This window comes from Phodopus roborovskii, unplaced genomic scaffold (assembly GCF_943737965.1).
Source record: "Phodopus roborovskii unplaced genomic scaffold, PHOROB, whole genome shotgun sequence".
Classification (NCBI taxonomy): Eukaryota; Metazoa; Chordata; class Mammalia; order Rodentia; family Cricetidae; genus Phodopus; species Phodopus roborovskii.
Window position 1 is genome coordinate 7,489,249 of NW_026126558.1, and position 16,452 is coordinate 7,505,700.

The 16,452-nt window shown below is 51.2% G+C and overlaps 1 protein-coding gene across 2 annotated transcripts in view; it reads left to right on the plus strand.

The window, feature by feature from the left end:
* The window catches only part of Fbxo31 (F-box protein 31), a 30,531-nt gene extending 16,782 nt beyond the window's left edge, over nt 1-13,749 (plus strand). For both annotated transcript variants that reach the window (XM_051201642.1, XM_051201643.1), the window contains 7 exons: nt 1,779-1,855; nt 2,192-2,359; nt 4,056-4,130; nt 7,453-7,562; nt 8,223-8,376; nt 9,273-9,622; nt 10,521-13,749. In XM_051201642.1, coding sequence (XP_051057599.1) covers nt 1,779-1,855; nt 2,192-2,359; nt 4,056-4,130; nt 7,453-7,562; nt 8,223-8,376; nt 9,273-9,622; nt 10,521-10,743 — 1,157 coding nt within the window. In that variant the 3' untranslated portion in view covers nt 10,744-13,749. The remainder of the gene's footprint in view (nt 1-1,778; nt 1,856-2,191; nt 2,360-4,055; nt 4,131-7,452; nt 7,563-8,222; nt 8,377-9,272; nt 9,623-10,520) is intronic.
* The last annotated feature ends 2,703 nt before the right edge of the window (nt 13,750-16,452 follow it).

Consider the following 16,452-nt stretch of genomic DNA (forward strand, 5'->3'; position numbering starts at 1 on the left):
ATCTGTGGAATGCCAGTAATTTGTCTCAGTAGAGCATTTAAGGACACTTGTGTCCTTGGTTGGTGCTGTTGGGTCGAGGGTGACTGCAAAGTGTTCAGAACTTAAAGTCATTTGGAATGACTGTGGCTGCCAGGCCTGTGGGTGATATCCCAGAGCTTGGAGGCAGGTGCAGGATTGAGGGCTTGGCCTTGCCTGTGGTAACAGGATGTGGATGGCCCCTGTGAACCTCGGGCTGCACAGTAGAGCATGGTGGGAGACCTCCTACAGAGCTCCAGACCTTCCATCCCCAAGGAGCCACTAACACTGATGCTCCCAGAGGGATGGAGAACACATGAGGAAGTCTAAAAAACAGATGCTGATGGTGGACTAATCTTCTCATGCATATTGTGCACGATGGCACTTCTGGCTCTGACCCAGTACCTAGGATGCATTTTTCCTTTTGGACAAGAGGGAAGCATGGGGCCACTCAGGCTCACCCTTTGTGTGCAGACAGACCTGAAGACATAGACACTTTCAGTTATTTTCCACTGTAGATGGGAGCTGTGCTTAGGCTGTTTTTCTGAATGTTGCTGAACTGACTTTGTTCTGGGCAAACCCAGGCTATCAGTTGGGTTAGCACAGGACTCACCCTGTGAGGCAAGTTTAGTGTTTCAGTTGATTTTGTAAGCATCTGAAAACTGGCTGCAGGGAGGATCAGCTTGTTTCTTCTCCTCTGGGTGTCCAGCTCTCTTGCTGGTGGTGTGAGCAAAGGGAGGAGGCTGGTTTCTTCTCAGGGTTAGTGTGTACACAAATGCACCACCAGATGGAGTCATCCGTGACATCTGTGACAGTGTCCTCCTTGTTCCCTCAGCACACAGTAATGTTTGTGAGTTGCAGTGTTTTCTAAAAAAATTCTAAAATGGGCGGTTTCTCCAGTGTTTCTATTTTTCAACTATAAAAAACAAAATGGTACTTTTTTTCTTCTTACTCCTGCCCTTTAAGCAGGATGACGGACGGATGCAGCAGCCACTCTTTGGAGTGTGACTCCATCACTTAGTGCTCTAGGCTCCAATACTGTCTGCTGGACTTGTGAGTTTAGAGACAGGTGGCAAGGCAATCTTAGGAAGCTGCGATCCCTGTGGGCCAGTGTGCCTGCAGCCTTTGGAAATGGCTGGTGGCATCCCAGGCTAAGTAGCCAGCCTCATTCTTGTTAGAGTTGCTGAGGATGTGGCTGGTGATTGATGCATTCAGACTAAGATGTCTACATTAGTGTGACCTGTGCCTGGCCCCTTTCTGAGTTCTTTCCTGTGTTGAGTTCTGATGTGTTTCTGAGCTGTTTGTCAGTAGCTCAGGTATGGCTGCTTCACTGTTTCCAAAAGTCAGAGAGCCTGAGGTGACCCTGGGTAGGTGACCCACACCTGTGAACCCTTTGTGATGGTCTTGGCCTGGGTCTGGAGGTGGTAGCAATGTTTCAGTGTCCAAAGGCTAGGCCCCTGCACCCCAGGCCAAGGTCTCTGATGCCTATCCCTTTGTGGTCCTGCCTGAGTGTGAGCTGTGCTCAGTAGCCATCTGTGACTCTATGGCCTTGAGACCCCATACTCATGCACAGAACTGTCAGAAGCACCCTGATTCATCCATTTTCACTCTGAGCAGCAGTTATGCAGAAGTTATGGCCATGGTGACAGGCACAGGTTGGACTGTCATCTTTAGTGGCTCATGGTGCAGGGGTTTCCTGTGCCCCAGAAGCATACTGGGTGAGTGGAGCATGCTGGGTAATAGTGCCCCTTCTCTCCCCACAGTGCTTCACCGATACAGACACATTTTGGGGTTGTGGCAGCCAGACATCGGGCCGTATGGAGGACTCCTGAACGTGGTGGTGAGTGGGAGCCTCATGGTGGTTCTTGTGTGTAGGAGGTGCCCACACTGGAGAGCGCAGTGCCGTTTCTTGGCTCAGTAGAGGAGATTGAAAAGCCGCCCCTAGGGTTTCCTTTCAGGGCCAGATGTTACTTTCCAGGTGAACAAAGATTTGTTGTAAGAGGTCCATTAGCTAGCTGGCTGTGCTCCTGGACTGTTTAAGACACTCAAGCAACAATAGGGCCCTCATAGATGCGGAGGTTGTAGGCTCATGTCTGCAGCCACAGGCTCTGATGTGCAGTTGTTGGCGAAGGAGAGAACAACCCTGCCTGGTGTGCCCACTGTCTCCTCACTGCAGGTGGATGGCCTGTTCATCATCGGCTGGATGTACCTGCCTCCTCATGACCCCCATGTTGGTGACCCCATGCGATTCAAGCCACTGTTTAGAATTCACCTAATGGAGAGGAAGTCAGCCACGGTGGAGTGTATGTACGGCCACAAAGGGCCCCACAACGGCCACATCCAGGTAGAGGAGAGCTAGGTCCCCTGTGATGTGACTGGCATGGGCAGTGAAAGGCCGTCCTCCTTTGGTTGTCACAGCCCCATGCCTCCCTAGTGGGTGCCAGGCATGTGCCAAGGCACCTTTAGCTATGGCCTGTCAATTCTGCCATGACCTGTAGCTCTGGCTGTGGTTTGTCCAGTTCAATGTAGTTAGGAAGGGCCTCCCCTGTGCTGTGTGTGTCTGTGTGAAGATGGATGTTACTGGAGCCCACTGGAACTTTCTTTTTCTTAGAGCTTTACTGCTTTCCCTGCAGGCGAGTTTCTTCCCTTCTGTTGGCTGGTGGGCACATGCTGTACTCTGCTGCTGCTCCCAGGAGCCCTGGTGGGGGAAGGGCTATGCCTGCCTCTGCCTCTGGAAGTGCACTTGCTGGGAAATGTTTTTGTTGGTTTTTTTTTTTTTTTTTTTGTTTTTTTTTGTTTTTTTGTTTTTGGTTTGGTTTGGTTTTTTAAGACAGGGTTTCACTGTAGCTTTGGAACTTGTCCTGGAACTCGCTCTGTAGACCAGGTTAGCCTTGAACTCACAAAGATCCACCTGCCTCTGCCTCCTGAGTGTTGAGATTAAAGGCACGTACCACTATTGCCTGGCTAGGGACTTGGGATTCTGAGTGTCTTTCTTCCAATGGCCTATTATAAACACATTTGGGTCTTTTTGTTTGAAACTTTTAATTACAAATTAACCTGTGTGTATGTGTGTGTGTGTTTGGGTCACAGTGTACATTTGAAGATCAAAGGACAACTTACCATGTAGGTTTGGGGAATCAAATTCATATCTTCAGGCTAGTTCATAACAAGTGCCTTTACCTGCCAAGCCATCTCACTAGTCCCTCAAAAAATTTATTTGGGTGGGGCATGTGTCCATATATTCACCTGTGTGTGGATGTTGTATGTGCATCCATGTGGCAGTGGGACCAGCCTCAGGTACTGTTACCTATGAGCTGTCCCTCTTTTGTTTTGAGTCAGGGTGTCTTTTTTTTTTTTTTTGCCTACTGGCCCCTTCCTTTTTTTTTTTTTTTTTTTAATTAATTTATTTTTTTTACATTCCAATCCCAGTCCCCCTGTCCCTCTTTTCCTCTCCACTCCTCATCCCTCCCATTGAGTCAGGATTTCTTGCTGTGACCTGGAGTTAGCCAGTTATGCTAGACTGGCTAGCAAGCCCTAGGGATTGACTTGCCTTTACCTCCTCAATTCTGAGGTTACGAGCCTGTGTCACCTCAGATCCTCATGCATTCCACTGACAGCCTTCTTCATTGCCACTGAGTAACATGCCCCAGCCCTCTCTTTGTTTGTTTTTCAAGGAAGGGTTTCTCTGTGTAGCCTTGGCTGTCCTGGAACTTGCTCTGTAGACCAGGCTGGTCTTGAACTCACAGAGATGTGCCTGCCTCTGCCTCCCAAGTGTTGGGATTAAAGGTGTACACCACCACTGTCTGGCCTCCAGCCCTCCTTTTATTTTGAGACAGTTGTGCTGAGTTGCCAACCTGGCTTGGAGTTCACCCTCAGACAGAACCTGGAATTCCCTGCCTCAGCCTTTTAAGTAGATAGAATTACAGACTTATACCACCAGACTTGACATAGTTGGGCCCTAGTGGGTTTGGTGGGGAGGGTGGTGGACACTGGGACTCATTATTTTTCCTGGTTCTTTTCTGACCATGGTCACACTGAAGATCGTGAAGAGAGATGAGTTCTCCACCAAGTGTAACCAGACAGACCACCACAGGATGTCCGGTGGGAGGCAGGAGGTGAGTCTTGGAGTCTAGGAGGGAGGCTGTGGAAAGATGTTTGCATGCTTGGCTGTCTTCTCATGGGCACTGGCCTGACCTCCTGTTGGGTGAAGTAGAGTCATGGGAGGATCCGTCACTTGGAATTGCCATCTCATAACCAGCATCACTGCGGTGCAGCAGTCACCTAACCCCGTCTGTCCACCTTACAGAAACATCCATGTGGACATGTGCATGAGCACAGCTTATGTTCCCCGAGCAGTCTGAATCACTCACTCCCTGCACTCTCCCGCACATTATGGTGGAAACCCACCCACTTAGACTGCTAGAAGCTATGTCTGGATAAGCAGTTCAGCACCCTCGCCCCCAACCCAGGGCTGTTCAGGGCTGTTTTCTCCACTCAGGGAACCTGGTGGCCTGGGTTTCTAGATCATGGCAGCACAGTGAATGCCAGTGTGTGCTTGGCTTGTTGCCACTTGCACAAGTGAGTTTATGTTGCTTTTGAGGTTTTTCTTGTTTGATTTTTGAGCAGCTAAGTCATTCTCCCATTAAGGAGAACTTGGGATTGTTGCATGTGGGTGTCTGTTGGAGCTGTTTATGACGGCTGTACGTCTGTAGTCAGCTTCTGAGTTCAGGGTTCCCAGTGGCCAGAGACTCAGGAGAATGCAGTGGGCAGTGCTTGTACTCGGTGGGGTCCCTGCCCTAACTCTGTCATCAGTCTGCTTTCCTGCAGTCTTGACTTGCTGCCCCTGAGAGATTGATGGAGCTCTCATTTATGTGGCTCTCAGCTGTTAAGTCCTTAGAGGTCATGGGTTCAGTTTCTGGAAATGTGTGATGGGATTCAAGGGATTCTGCAGGCTCCCTGGCCTTGAAGGGAGGCCTTTTCCCGATTACAAATGTAGTGTGCTCCTGGCTGAAGTGGCGAGCAGGTGCTTTACTGGGAGTGGGTTGTCTCCTTAGGAACGAGGCCAGAGACATCCTGTGATTGTAAGTTCTGGGTTTCCTTGGCTCTGAGCTCTGGTAACAAATGCAGATCCCTACCCACAACCCAGACAGGCGTGTCCATCCCAGATGTCCACAGGCACTGCCTGAGCTTTTCTTTATAGCAGCTAAGCCAGCTTCCTTCCCCTTTCTTACCTAGCCACCCCCCTTTCCTGCAGACAGAGGCCTTTGGAGATGAGAGCACTGGGAAGAGCAGAGGTTTGGGGAGAGAGGAAGCATGGCCATGTCATCACCCTTGGCCATCTCCCAGGAATGGTGATTGCTGAGTGCCAGGCACAGTGTGTCCCTTGGATGGACATGAACGTCACTCCTGAGCTCTGTTCCAGGCCCTGGTGCTGTCCTTGTGTAGCTGGGGCTTGCCTTGCTGTGCTGACTGATGATCACACTTCGTCAGAACTTGGCTTTTAGCAGTGGGCTGGGGCTTCCTAGTGACCCCTCCTAGGTCAGCCCCTGTGGTGGTCAGCACAGTAAGCTCAGCATGATGCTGATGAAGTCTTTGTTGCTCCCATTCGGTTGCTTTTGTCTGTTACATATTTGGTTTTTACGAGAAACATTTCCTCCACAAGAACAGCCACTGTGATAAAGGGTTTAGTTTTGAGATTGGGACAGGTTTTTATTCAGTTGGCCTGGCTATCCTAGAGTTCACTATGCAGTAGATCAAGCTGGCCTCCAGAATCTACCTTTGTGTGTGTGGGAGTGCACACACACTTTGTGAATTTTTGTCAGAAGAGTCCAGGAGAGAGTGTCAAATCACCTGGATCTGGAGTTATATAGGTCATTGTGAGCTGCTAGGTGTGGGTGCTGGGAACTGAACTCAGGTCATCTGGAAGAGTAGGAAATGCTGAGCATCTCTTTAGCATGAAGGATGTAATTCCAGTGGGGCCTAATTTTAAAACACTTTTTGGGGGATTTCAAAAGCCTTACCCCCAGCTTGTAGACCGTCTTCCCTTCCTCTTTAAACAGAGGCATAGAGGTCTGTTAGTGTCTTGGCCCCTCTCCTCAGTGTTGGGGTAGAAATTGTGCTCATATGTCTGTTGCCTCTTGAGTGTATTGTGTGAGTAAGGGGCGGCTCTGTTTGTTGAAGGTTTTCCCCCTGGTCAGAGCTTGGACATCCTTGTTGAAAATGGGCCAGATTGTGTTCCTGTTTGTCCTATAATTCCAGGGACCCACCTGCTGGTCCTCATGCCATAGAGCACTCATGTCTGTGGCTGAATTGTGTTGAGGGCCCTTGGCATTTTCCCATTTTCTGTGTGTCTGGATTCTTTGTGTTTCTGTATGGTTCCAGCATAGGCTCTCCGGGTTCTTGGTGTGGTGTGTGGTGAGCTTGTGTCTGAGGTGTTGGACCTAGAGATCAGTTTGCAGTCTTGACAGGGCGGAGTGTCAGGTGGTTTTAGACAGCATGCCTGACTTTCCCTTCAGGCCTTGCCTTTGGTCAGTTTTGTTCTGTGACTTGTGCAGTAGTGGCCCTATACACATGGTGTTTACAAGCGCTACTTTGTGAGGATGCTGGAAATAGAAATTTGTAAGATATGTCTCTGGCTTCCTTTGGACCCTGCAGTGGCTTTTGGGTTTCTGCAGTGACATGTTAAAGAAACCCATCCAAGAGTGTAGCTTTTCCAATTTTTTGTTTGTTGTTTTTTTGAGATAGGGTTTCTCTGTAGCTTTGGAGCCTGTCTTGGAACTTTCTCTGTAGATCAAGCTGGCCTCCAACTCCTAGAGATCTGCCTGCCTCTGCTTCCTGAATGCTGAGGTTAAAGGCGTGCACCACTGCCTGGCCGATTGTAGCTTTTCTTAATTTTGTAAATTGCTTCTGCCTCCATTTGTGGAGCTCGTGGAAATGCCAGGTCAGGTTTGGAAGCCTATGTTGATTTTGTAGAATCAAACCTTTGAGCAGGTTGTCCTGATCAGGGTCTGTCCTGTCCTGGGTGAGCAGGGGCCACCTGAGTTACTACCTGTCCTGGGTGAGCAGGGGCGGTTTCTCATTGGTGGGGGTTAGGATAGGGCTCTGCTGCACCTGCGCTCTTCAGGTACTTCAGGTCTTGGGTCAGTCTCCCACTATGGCCACGGTAAGGTGCTGTTACCTAGGACAGGGGCTCTGGCCCCAGCCTTACTTGAGGGAACCCTGTGACCTTTCTGCTGTCTTGGGAGTCTGCCCTGGGAAGGCGAGGACCCTGTGCTCTTCACAGGTAGACTGTCCTCAGACCCCCGTCCCAGGTGCTCACCAGCTCCTGTTCATACCTACCCACTAGGAAGCCCATTCGGCTTGGAAGTATTCAGTCAGCATCCTATAGCAACCTCTCTCCTTCCATTTTGGTGACTCCCATGCCCTTGTTCTCTGAAGGAGTTTCGGACGTGGCTGAGGGAGGAGTGGGGCCGCACGCTGGAAGACATCTTCCATGAGCACATGCAGGAGCTGATTCTGATGAAGTTCATCTACACCAGTCAGTACGAGTGAGTCGTGAGTGCAGTCCCTTGGTACTGTGAAAGTGGTGTACCTCAGCATAGATGTGAGTACAGCTCTCTCTCTTCATGAGTGTGGCCTGCCTCTAGGGGGACTATGCTGTTCCCATTCTGTGGGTACTATGCAGGCAGTCTCCCCTTTCTGGGTACTGTGAACATAGTTGTTTCCCTTCTGTGATACTGTGAATTCCATTCTCCCTTGTCTGTGTGGGTACTGTGGACTTAGTTCCCCTTTCTGAAAGTATGAGTATTGCAGGTCCCCATTCTCTGTGGGTGCTGTGAGCACACCCCTATCCTTCACCCCTACTGTGGTGTGGTCTTTGTCACCCTAGTTAGTATAGGCGTCAAGTGGCCAGTGTGTGCTTAAGCCAGGTGGCCCTAGGAAGCCGAATCTTAGCCTCCCCGTGGCCTCTGGCTTCATGCCGGGCCATGATCCCTCATAGTATTATGGCTATAAGGTCCTTTCCTGAGGGTAATAGTGAGCTGGCTGTACTCATGGGCTTGCTTTGCTAGGCCCTGAAGGTACATATTGGTGCCAGGAGTGCTGTGCTCAAGGACTGGAGCGAGTAGCTTAGCCAAGGGGCTGCCTAGGCATGGAGGACCTATCCAGTCAAGCTGAATCCCTTGTTTCTTCAATCCATGCCTCTGCAGCAACTGCCTGACCTACCGCCGGATCTACCTCCCTCCCAGCCATCCTGATGACCTCATCAAGCCAGGCCTCTTTAAGGGCACCTATGGCAGCCACGGCCTAGAAATTGTGATGCTCAGCTTCCACGGCTCACGTGCCAGGGGTACCAAGATCACGGTGAGCTGTACCATTGCCTCACAGTCACTGTGAACGGTGCTGGGCAGGCATGAGTCCACCATGAGGAGTCAGCAAACAAGGACCCTGCGAGTGCTGGGCATGCTGATGTTCAGGCTCTCCAGCACTGGTGACCCAAACTTCCTAGGTTCTGAATGAGCAGGACTTGGAAAAGGGACCCCAGGCTGCCTAGCGAACATCCTCATGCAGCCTCACACACAGCTCATGCTCATGTAGTTTGCTCACTGTTGTGGTCTGGGCTGGGGGCTCTGAGCCTCAGATAAAGCCATGCTTTCTGAGTTCTGAGTAGCTGTCTGCATACGTGGCTGCTCCTTGCCAAGGCCACTTTGCCACCGCTCACCTGTCATTGAGTTCTGGGAGGTGGGTTTTAGATGGTACTACTGTGTCCTGAGCAGCAAAGCCTCCATCAGGTGCTTCTGGGGGAAGAAACTCCATACAAATCAGGGTAGGATCAAGAACCAGGGTCTTTGCTGATGTCAGACTCCTCCCCTGTGGTAGGTTTTAACATCCCACCACAGAATGACTGGGTGGATGAGGTGGGACCTTCCTCCAGTCAGGCTCAGAAACTGTTCCAGGCACACCAGCCTGAGTTGAGCTTCTAGCCTGCTTTCCGCCAGACCCTGGGAGGGTTCACATGCCTCACAAGTTGGATCTCATGGCAGAGGTGAGCAACTGTGTGGGCCTGTACCCCCAGTGGACATCACATGTCACTCATTCTTGCCATGGCCATTTTGGGAGCTGATTTGTTAAGGAAGCCTTCAGACTCCGCACCTTGTCATACCTGCTGCAAAACCTGGCAGAGCTTGAGCATGCTCTGCAGGCAGGGAGCTTTCAGAGTATCTCTCAGCCTTGCTTACTGCCACCTGTCTTCTCTGCAGGGCGACCCCAACATCCCTGCAGGGCAGCAGACTGTGGAGATTGACCTGCATCGCCGCATCCAGCTGCCGGATGTGGAGAACCTCCGCAACTTCAACGAGCTCTCCAGGATTGTCCTGGAGGTCCGAGAGCAGGTGCGGCAGGAGCAGCAGGAGGCTGGCGAGGACCCTGTCCCACCCCGGGAGCCTTCAGCCAAGGGCCCTGATGGGCCACCTGCTGAGGACAGCAAAGAGCCAGGCAGTGGAGCTGAGGCAGCCGAGCAGTCGGCCTCATCTGGACAAGGGCAGCCATTTGTGTTGCCCGTGGGTGTCAGCTCGAGGAATGAGGACTATCCCCGCACTTGCCGGCTCTGGTGAGGACCAAGGGCCCAGCTCTCAGCCAGCACAGTTTTGGGTGCTTCTGGGAGGCTGGAGGGACCTGTGCCTCATAGCTTCCAAGTCTGTTTGTAGATGTTTTGTTATGTGGAGGTGGGGGAGGGGTGCATGTGGTGGTCAGAGGACAACTAACTGTGTGGAGTCAGTTCTCTGCTACCTTTGTGTGGGTTCCAGGGATTGAACTCAGGTTGTCAGGCTTCACAGCGAGTGCCTTTACCCATTGAGCCATCTTGTTGGCTCAAGGTCTGTTTTCGGCTCATGGTTTCAGCTACTGTGGTGGTGGTTGTGGTGAGAGGGGAGGGGGCTGGGCTGTGTTTCCGCTGCAAGTGTGTGGCAAAAGCAGGTCACATGTAGATCAGGGAGCAGAATATAGCCCAGAGATGGGGATCTGGCTGCCTCCAGTAAACTCCTTCCTACAGCTAGGCCCTACCTGCTGAGGGCTCCAGTCTTCCAGAACAGCAGCATTCAAACCCTGAGCCAGGGGGTGGTGTGGGGTGAGACACACAACACTGTAGATCAAACAAAACACCCTTTCTAGAAGGGCGTTAAGGTGGGATTTCCGAGTGGGACCACTTCAGGTGGCATAGACTGCAAAGCCTTGCCCCCCAGTGGCCCAAAAGATGAGTTACTTCAGTTGCCACAATGTAATCTGGGCCACAAATAGGCAAATCTTGCTTGCTTGCACACAGACTACCTAAGTGGCTCAGATCCCTCAGAGTTCCCATGTTCTTAGCAGAGTTCAGTCTGGAACCTGATCCTGACCCTGTAAGGTGAGGCCCTCCTCCAGCATTGCTTACCTGTTGATTGCTGTGGTGTGGGTGGGAGCTATGGAAATGGCTGTGCATCTTCTGATGGCTTGCTCTCTTGTCTTTCTAGTTTCTACGGCACAGGCCTCATCGCTGGCCATGGCTTTACCAGTCCTGAGCGCACTCCTGGCGTCTTCGTCCTGTTTGATGAGGACCGCTTTGGGTTTCTCTGGCTGGAACTGAAGTCCTTTAGCTTGTACAGCCGGGTCCAGGCCACCTTCCAGAATGCTGATGCACCATCGCCACAGGCCTTTGATGAGATGCTCAGGAACATCCAGTCTCTTACCTCCTGACCTCCACGTGGGCAGAGAGGCTGCACTGGGGCCCAGGGTGGGGGAAGCATGCACTTGGGAAATGAACGCACACCTCCTCACTAGGGTCCTGGTTGCTCCGAGACACTTTTTGTATAGTGTGTAACATACTCTTGTATATTTGATTTGTCGGTAGCTGTGAAGGAGAGTGTTAAATATGGTGGGGAAAATAGTTGAGCCAGCGTGAATCTGGCAAGCTAGTGGCTATTGCACGGAGAATCAAATGGATGCATACAGGTTCTCTGGAGAAAGCGAATGAGGAAGGGTGGAGTCAGGAGATGCCAGCCAGAGAGGGCTAAGACACAACCACCATGGATCATGGAAGGTGTTTTGCTGCCCATGTCCCCTTGGATGACATAAACAGTTACTGCTGGGAGGTAGCTTCAGTGGAGTTGGTGGAGTATCAGACACAGGGAAGCCAGATGGTTTCCATTTCCTCCCCAACTTGCTCAGTCAAGGGCATTCTACCATGACCTGTTTTCTTGTCCTGGCTGAGAGGAGCCACCAAGGAGTATCACTGCATCTCCATCCTAGCCCCCTGGTGTCCTCTGTGTCACACCTGCTCCAGTGTTAGAACCAAGCGGTCAGGCCAGCCACTTGCTTGTGCCCAGCAGCACACACAGTTCTTTGGTCCTCCACACAAACACTGGAGAGCTGGCCCCACTTGTTTGCTTATAGGGCCTGCCTTGACTGGACACAGCAGAGATGTTTGTGAAGCCCTTCATAGGCCAAAGGGAGGGGGCAGCTCCTTAGATAGTCATACTTCTGTGTGGCAGTGCACTTAGGAACATTGTTATTTGAGGACTCACCTGGTCAGAGACCCTGAGTGCTGGGCCATTCTAATAATGTCTGTATTTGGGAACTCTTTTTGAGGCCAACCTTAGTGTCTCCTAAAGGGCAGAGACCAAGGTCTCAGACGTTTGGCAACTCCTGCCAGCACTTCTAGTGTCGGACAGACTTCTAGGCTGTCTTTCCCCCTTGGCTGCTCATCTCCAGAAGCCGCTCCAAGCCCTTGTACTTGTGTTCAGAACTCATCCTACTGGTGAGACCTTAGAAAGGTTGCAGCCATATCCTCCCTTACAATGGCAGGCCCTTCCTGTCAGAAGGGTCTGCATACTTGGGAGGTAGTGTGGCAAAAGACCCTTGTGAACTGGTTTTGAGATGCTGCCTTTCTGTCAGGTGCAGTAACAGAACCTGCAGTGAGCTGCCAGGGCTGTGTCCTGATCTCTAGCATCTTTTGCAGGATTGAGTCCCAGCCTTTTGTTACTTCCTTTGTTAGAGTGTTTCTATTGTGCCAAATGAGGCAGGCTCTGGACAGTGGGGACTGTGACTATGAAGCTGCTGGAACAATGAATACCGGACAGCTGGTCATGCAGGTGGCTGCTCTTCTGGTTTCACTGTGCTTGGAGAAAATCAAGAATACATTTTACCCAGGCCCCAAGGCTTGCTGTGGTGATGCTGTAGTTCAGAACTTTATCAAGTGTCCTCAGCCAGTTTCAGTTGAGTAGGGGCAATCAGACATATTAGCCAACCACACATTGGCTTTCCTAAACATACGCCACATTTGCTGCAGGTGAGTGTTGAACTGTTGGATGTATGTAAGATAGTACTGCCTAATGTAGGGAACACTCAGGCCCAGGTACTCTCTATAGGTGGCAGGTAGGCATCTTTTGTCTCTGAGCCTTCCCATGTGAATACTGTTGGCTGGCCTTGTCATTTTGCTTCATAGGCCGTGTAGTCTGTGGAAGTCAGAGAGAAGGCCTCCTGTGGGTTTGCACAGTTGACCTGCTCTGCTGTGTGTGGTTGATGTCAGGCACAAACCTCAGGAAGTTTTCTAGTGGGGACAATTCTTTTGCATGAGAATGTTGCTGATACCTGTTTAGGCCCTGTTGTGTTCAGCCCTGATGTAGTGTCAGGGCATTGGCTGCCATTTCTCAGACTTCTAACATTTGCAGTCTGTCTTTGGGAGCCCAGTGCTGGGAGTCCTAGACTCCCCTTGTGCTCCTCTGGCATGTGTTCAGACCCTGGGCCCCTCTGCTCTGGGCTGTCAGTTCTGCAGCATCCCATTACCTCCTCCTGGGTCCTCCCTGTCGCCGCATGTCTACTAATAGAGTGGGTGCTTGGTGGCTTCTGGCCATGTGCTGTGCCAGCCAGTCCTTCCACACATCATGCAGTGAACTTCGAGGCACTTGCTTGTTAGCCTTGTTCCTTCACCAACTTGGGAGCTGAGCACTGCTGTGGCTAGGCAGCCAGGGCTCCTCCCCAGCTGCTGGCTGTCTATCCCAGCCCTCCAGTGGCTCTTTGGTTGCCAGGCTTGCTGGGAACAACATACTACCCAACGTATGTTCACTTTTTAGTACTTGTGGAGAGGAACCATCCTCAGCTGTCAGGACACCTGCTGGCCAGAGCATCTTCTTCTGCTCCCCTCCTTTTATCCTAATTGGGAAGAGTGTATACCTCCTCATCCTCAGGCCATTACCAGCCATTTGCTGTTATAGACCAAGTCTGTGGTTCTGGGGAAGAGCGGGAGAGATGTCTCCTTGGAGAAGCTGTAAACAGGAGGGCATGGTTTAGAACTTGTGAATGAGGCACTGGTATTCACAGCCCCTTGGCCTGTATGGCCAACCTCCAGAGGGGTTTAGTGGTGGGTAGGACACTGAAGGCACCCTCAGGACAGTTTCCTTGGCTGAATCCTTTGTGTTTGCATGGAGACCAACAAAATCCGCCATAATGTACTCTTTCAGCCCAATTACTTGTGCTCACGAGCCTGTTTGGAAAATGTGGCTTACCTGCAGCGCCTCCAAGCTCTGGACAGAGGGTAGCTCTTAAAAAGCCTTCTCAGGTCAGCTCAGCTTTGCCTAAGGGTCAGGGAAGGACCCTGAAAAAGTAGCTGCTGTGTGCCTGGTGTCTGATGTCACCTGTGACAGTCACCTGGGATGTGCGGTTGTTTCACCTTTCAGTTTTTAGTAAACCTGTTTTTGAAGCCTTTTCGTGGGCCTTGTGATTTATTTCTTTGGGTGTTTTAAGATGGAGAGGTGGCTGGGGCTGTACATCACACAAAGACACACATACGCGCGCGCGCGCACACACACACACGTTTTTCTTGTATGTGTGCATCGCTTACATGTCTGGTGCCTGAAGAATTCAGATATCAGCTCCCCTAACACTAGAGTTACAGATGATTTTGAAATGCCATGTGGGTGTTAGAACTTGAACTCAGGTCCTCCGGAAGAGCAGCCAGTGCTCTTAGCTGCTGATCCATCTCTCCAGCCCCCTACACTGATCCAAAGCAAAGCTTCAGCTTTTGCTGCTGCCAGGGCTATGCTGATCTGAGTGGCCCGTGCTGCTGCTGAGGGCCATGTACAGGTCTGTGGTCCTGCTGCGGCTGGGGTCTGGGTTGATATCCATGGCTCATGTTACTATGGTGGAGTGGGGGTGGGGAGTTATGGGAACCAAGAGTGATGAAATTCAATGGCCGTGCTGAGCTTGTGCCACCCCTCTCTGGTCTTGGGAGAGCTGGCCCCCTGCAATTAGGAAAAATGGCCCCACCCTCACCATGTGTGTGCACCTCACCTGGACAGCACACTAGAGATGAACCTGTTGCTGGAGATGCGGGTGAGCTGGCTCTGAGGGCACGAGAACAGCAGAGCTGACCCTCCACCCTCATCTGCCATGTGGGGGCATGGGCGAGGGACCCTGCCCCTCATCACTGCAGCACACAGGAATAGACCCTGCACCCTGACAGGGGAGCACACTGGAGCTAACCCTATTGTCAGTGGCTCAGGTGAGCTGGCCCTGCCACCCAGTATGCTCCCTACGGCAATCAAGAGAGAAGGCCCTGTACCTTGCTGGCCTTGGACCGGAGTGCCTGAGCAAAAGAACTGACCCCGCCCACTGCTGCAGACTGCCTTGGCCAAGGCAGTGCTGGAGCGCTCACCTGGATAGTGAAGATGAGGGAAAGCTGGCAGGCTGACAAACACGGCTACCAGCCAGGCCCAGAACCAGGGCTGAGTGTTAGCCCACCCCAACATCCCTGTCACTATGAACTGTTGGAGCATGTGAAGGGGATGGACCCACAGGACCAAAGCTGCAGGGTCTGTATGACAGGACAACAGAGTATCGAGAGAAACTCCCTTAAGAGCCCATTATTGATGGTGTAGCAGCAGCTAGAGGTTTTAAACCTTACCAATGGCTCGTGGCAATGAAACACTTGCAAGTGAAGATGAAAAAAACTAACAGGTAAACTGCCTGTCTTAACAGGCACACTACAGCTTCCACAACGAGATTCTTCTTTTTTGTTTGTTTTGCTTTGTTTTTTCTTTTAAATTTTTTGTTTTGGGGGGAGGTTGCAAGGGTGGAGGGCAGATGCAGGGGGATGGGGAAATGGGTGGAATCAGGATGCATGGTGTGTAATCTGCAAAGAATCAATAAAAGTTAAAAAAATCATGTTGTATATGTCTGAGTTGGCTTTATGATTGAAATATTTTGATTATTTAAAAAAGTAGAGAGCACGAGAGGAAGGCACACAGTGTGCAGTTACTGCTGCTTTTGGGCACTGTTGAGCCTCTACTGCACCAGGAAGGAGCCACTGCTGCAGGTGTATAGGAGATGCAGGAACCATTAGTGTCCGCCTGTCCGGACAAGACACAGGTCCACATGTGGATGGTGTGTCTGGTGATGGCAGGTGTGGTGTCTCCACACAGCTCTCTGAAACAGTCTTCACAGGGGTGGGGTGACACTAGGTAAGTTGCCTATCTCTGAGGTACAGCCCAGGTCTGAAATAGTTCAAAGCGGAATATCTGGTGGCCCTACCTCTTCTCTTTCCTGAGTCTGAACTTGGGCCTTTTGTCCCATGAGAAACAGCAGCCAGGCATGAGTGCAGGGCTGGATGCTTTCTGGAACTGAAACTGCAGATGGGGCTCATGGAGGGGTCGTGATCTGTCACTTGGCACTGATTTTGGGTGTCTAGGTAGCTCTCCAATCTCCAAGGCACAGCATTTTTGTCAACCTGATGCTCCAACCATTTCTTTCAAAAAAGGTTGCAGTGTGACCTCTAGTGGGGGCTCAGGATCACTGCAGCCCACAGTGCCTGAGAAGGCAGACTCCTATGTCATCAGAGAAAGCTGCTATGCGGTGAGGACACTCCCCATCCTCTTCCCAACAGGGAAGATGTTTGACCTCTTGTCCTGCTTCACCTTGTGTCCTGCTTCACCTTGATCTGGACAGCAAGGTGCCTCAGCCACCACTTCCTACCTGGTAACCCAGTGTCTGTCTGTCTGCATTCTTCCAAGTAGTAGACTCCTGGCAGTTCCCTGGAAGGGGTGCTGGCCAGGGAGAAATCTTCCCTGCAGCCCCAATCTTGCCAAATGCTGGTAAAGTAGTCCCTTCTCACAATGTGGTGGTGTGGATATAGGTAAGAGGTGAAGCAGAAACTCGGGATGAATCATTTGCCCAAGGCTACAGAGCTAGAAAACTTTTCAAATAGATGAGCCTTGTTAGGCTCCTTTGGAGCCATTTTAGACTTTTTTTTTTTTTTTTTAACAAGTGCTTCCATGGGGAATATGAATGTCTGTGTATATATGAGACAGCATGTCTCTACACAGATGAGGCTGGCTTGAAACCCACGCTCCTGCTGCTTCAGTCTTGTGAGTGCTGGGATTACAGGTGTGTACCACCACACCTGCACATCCT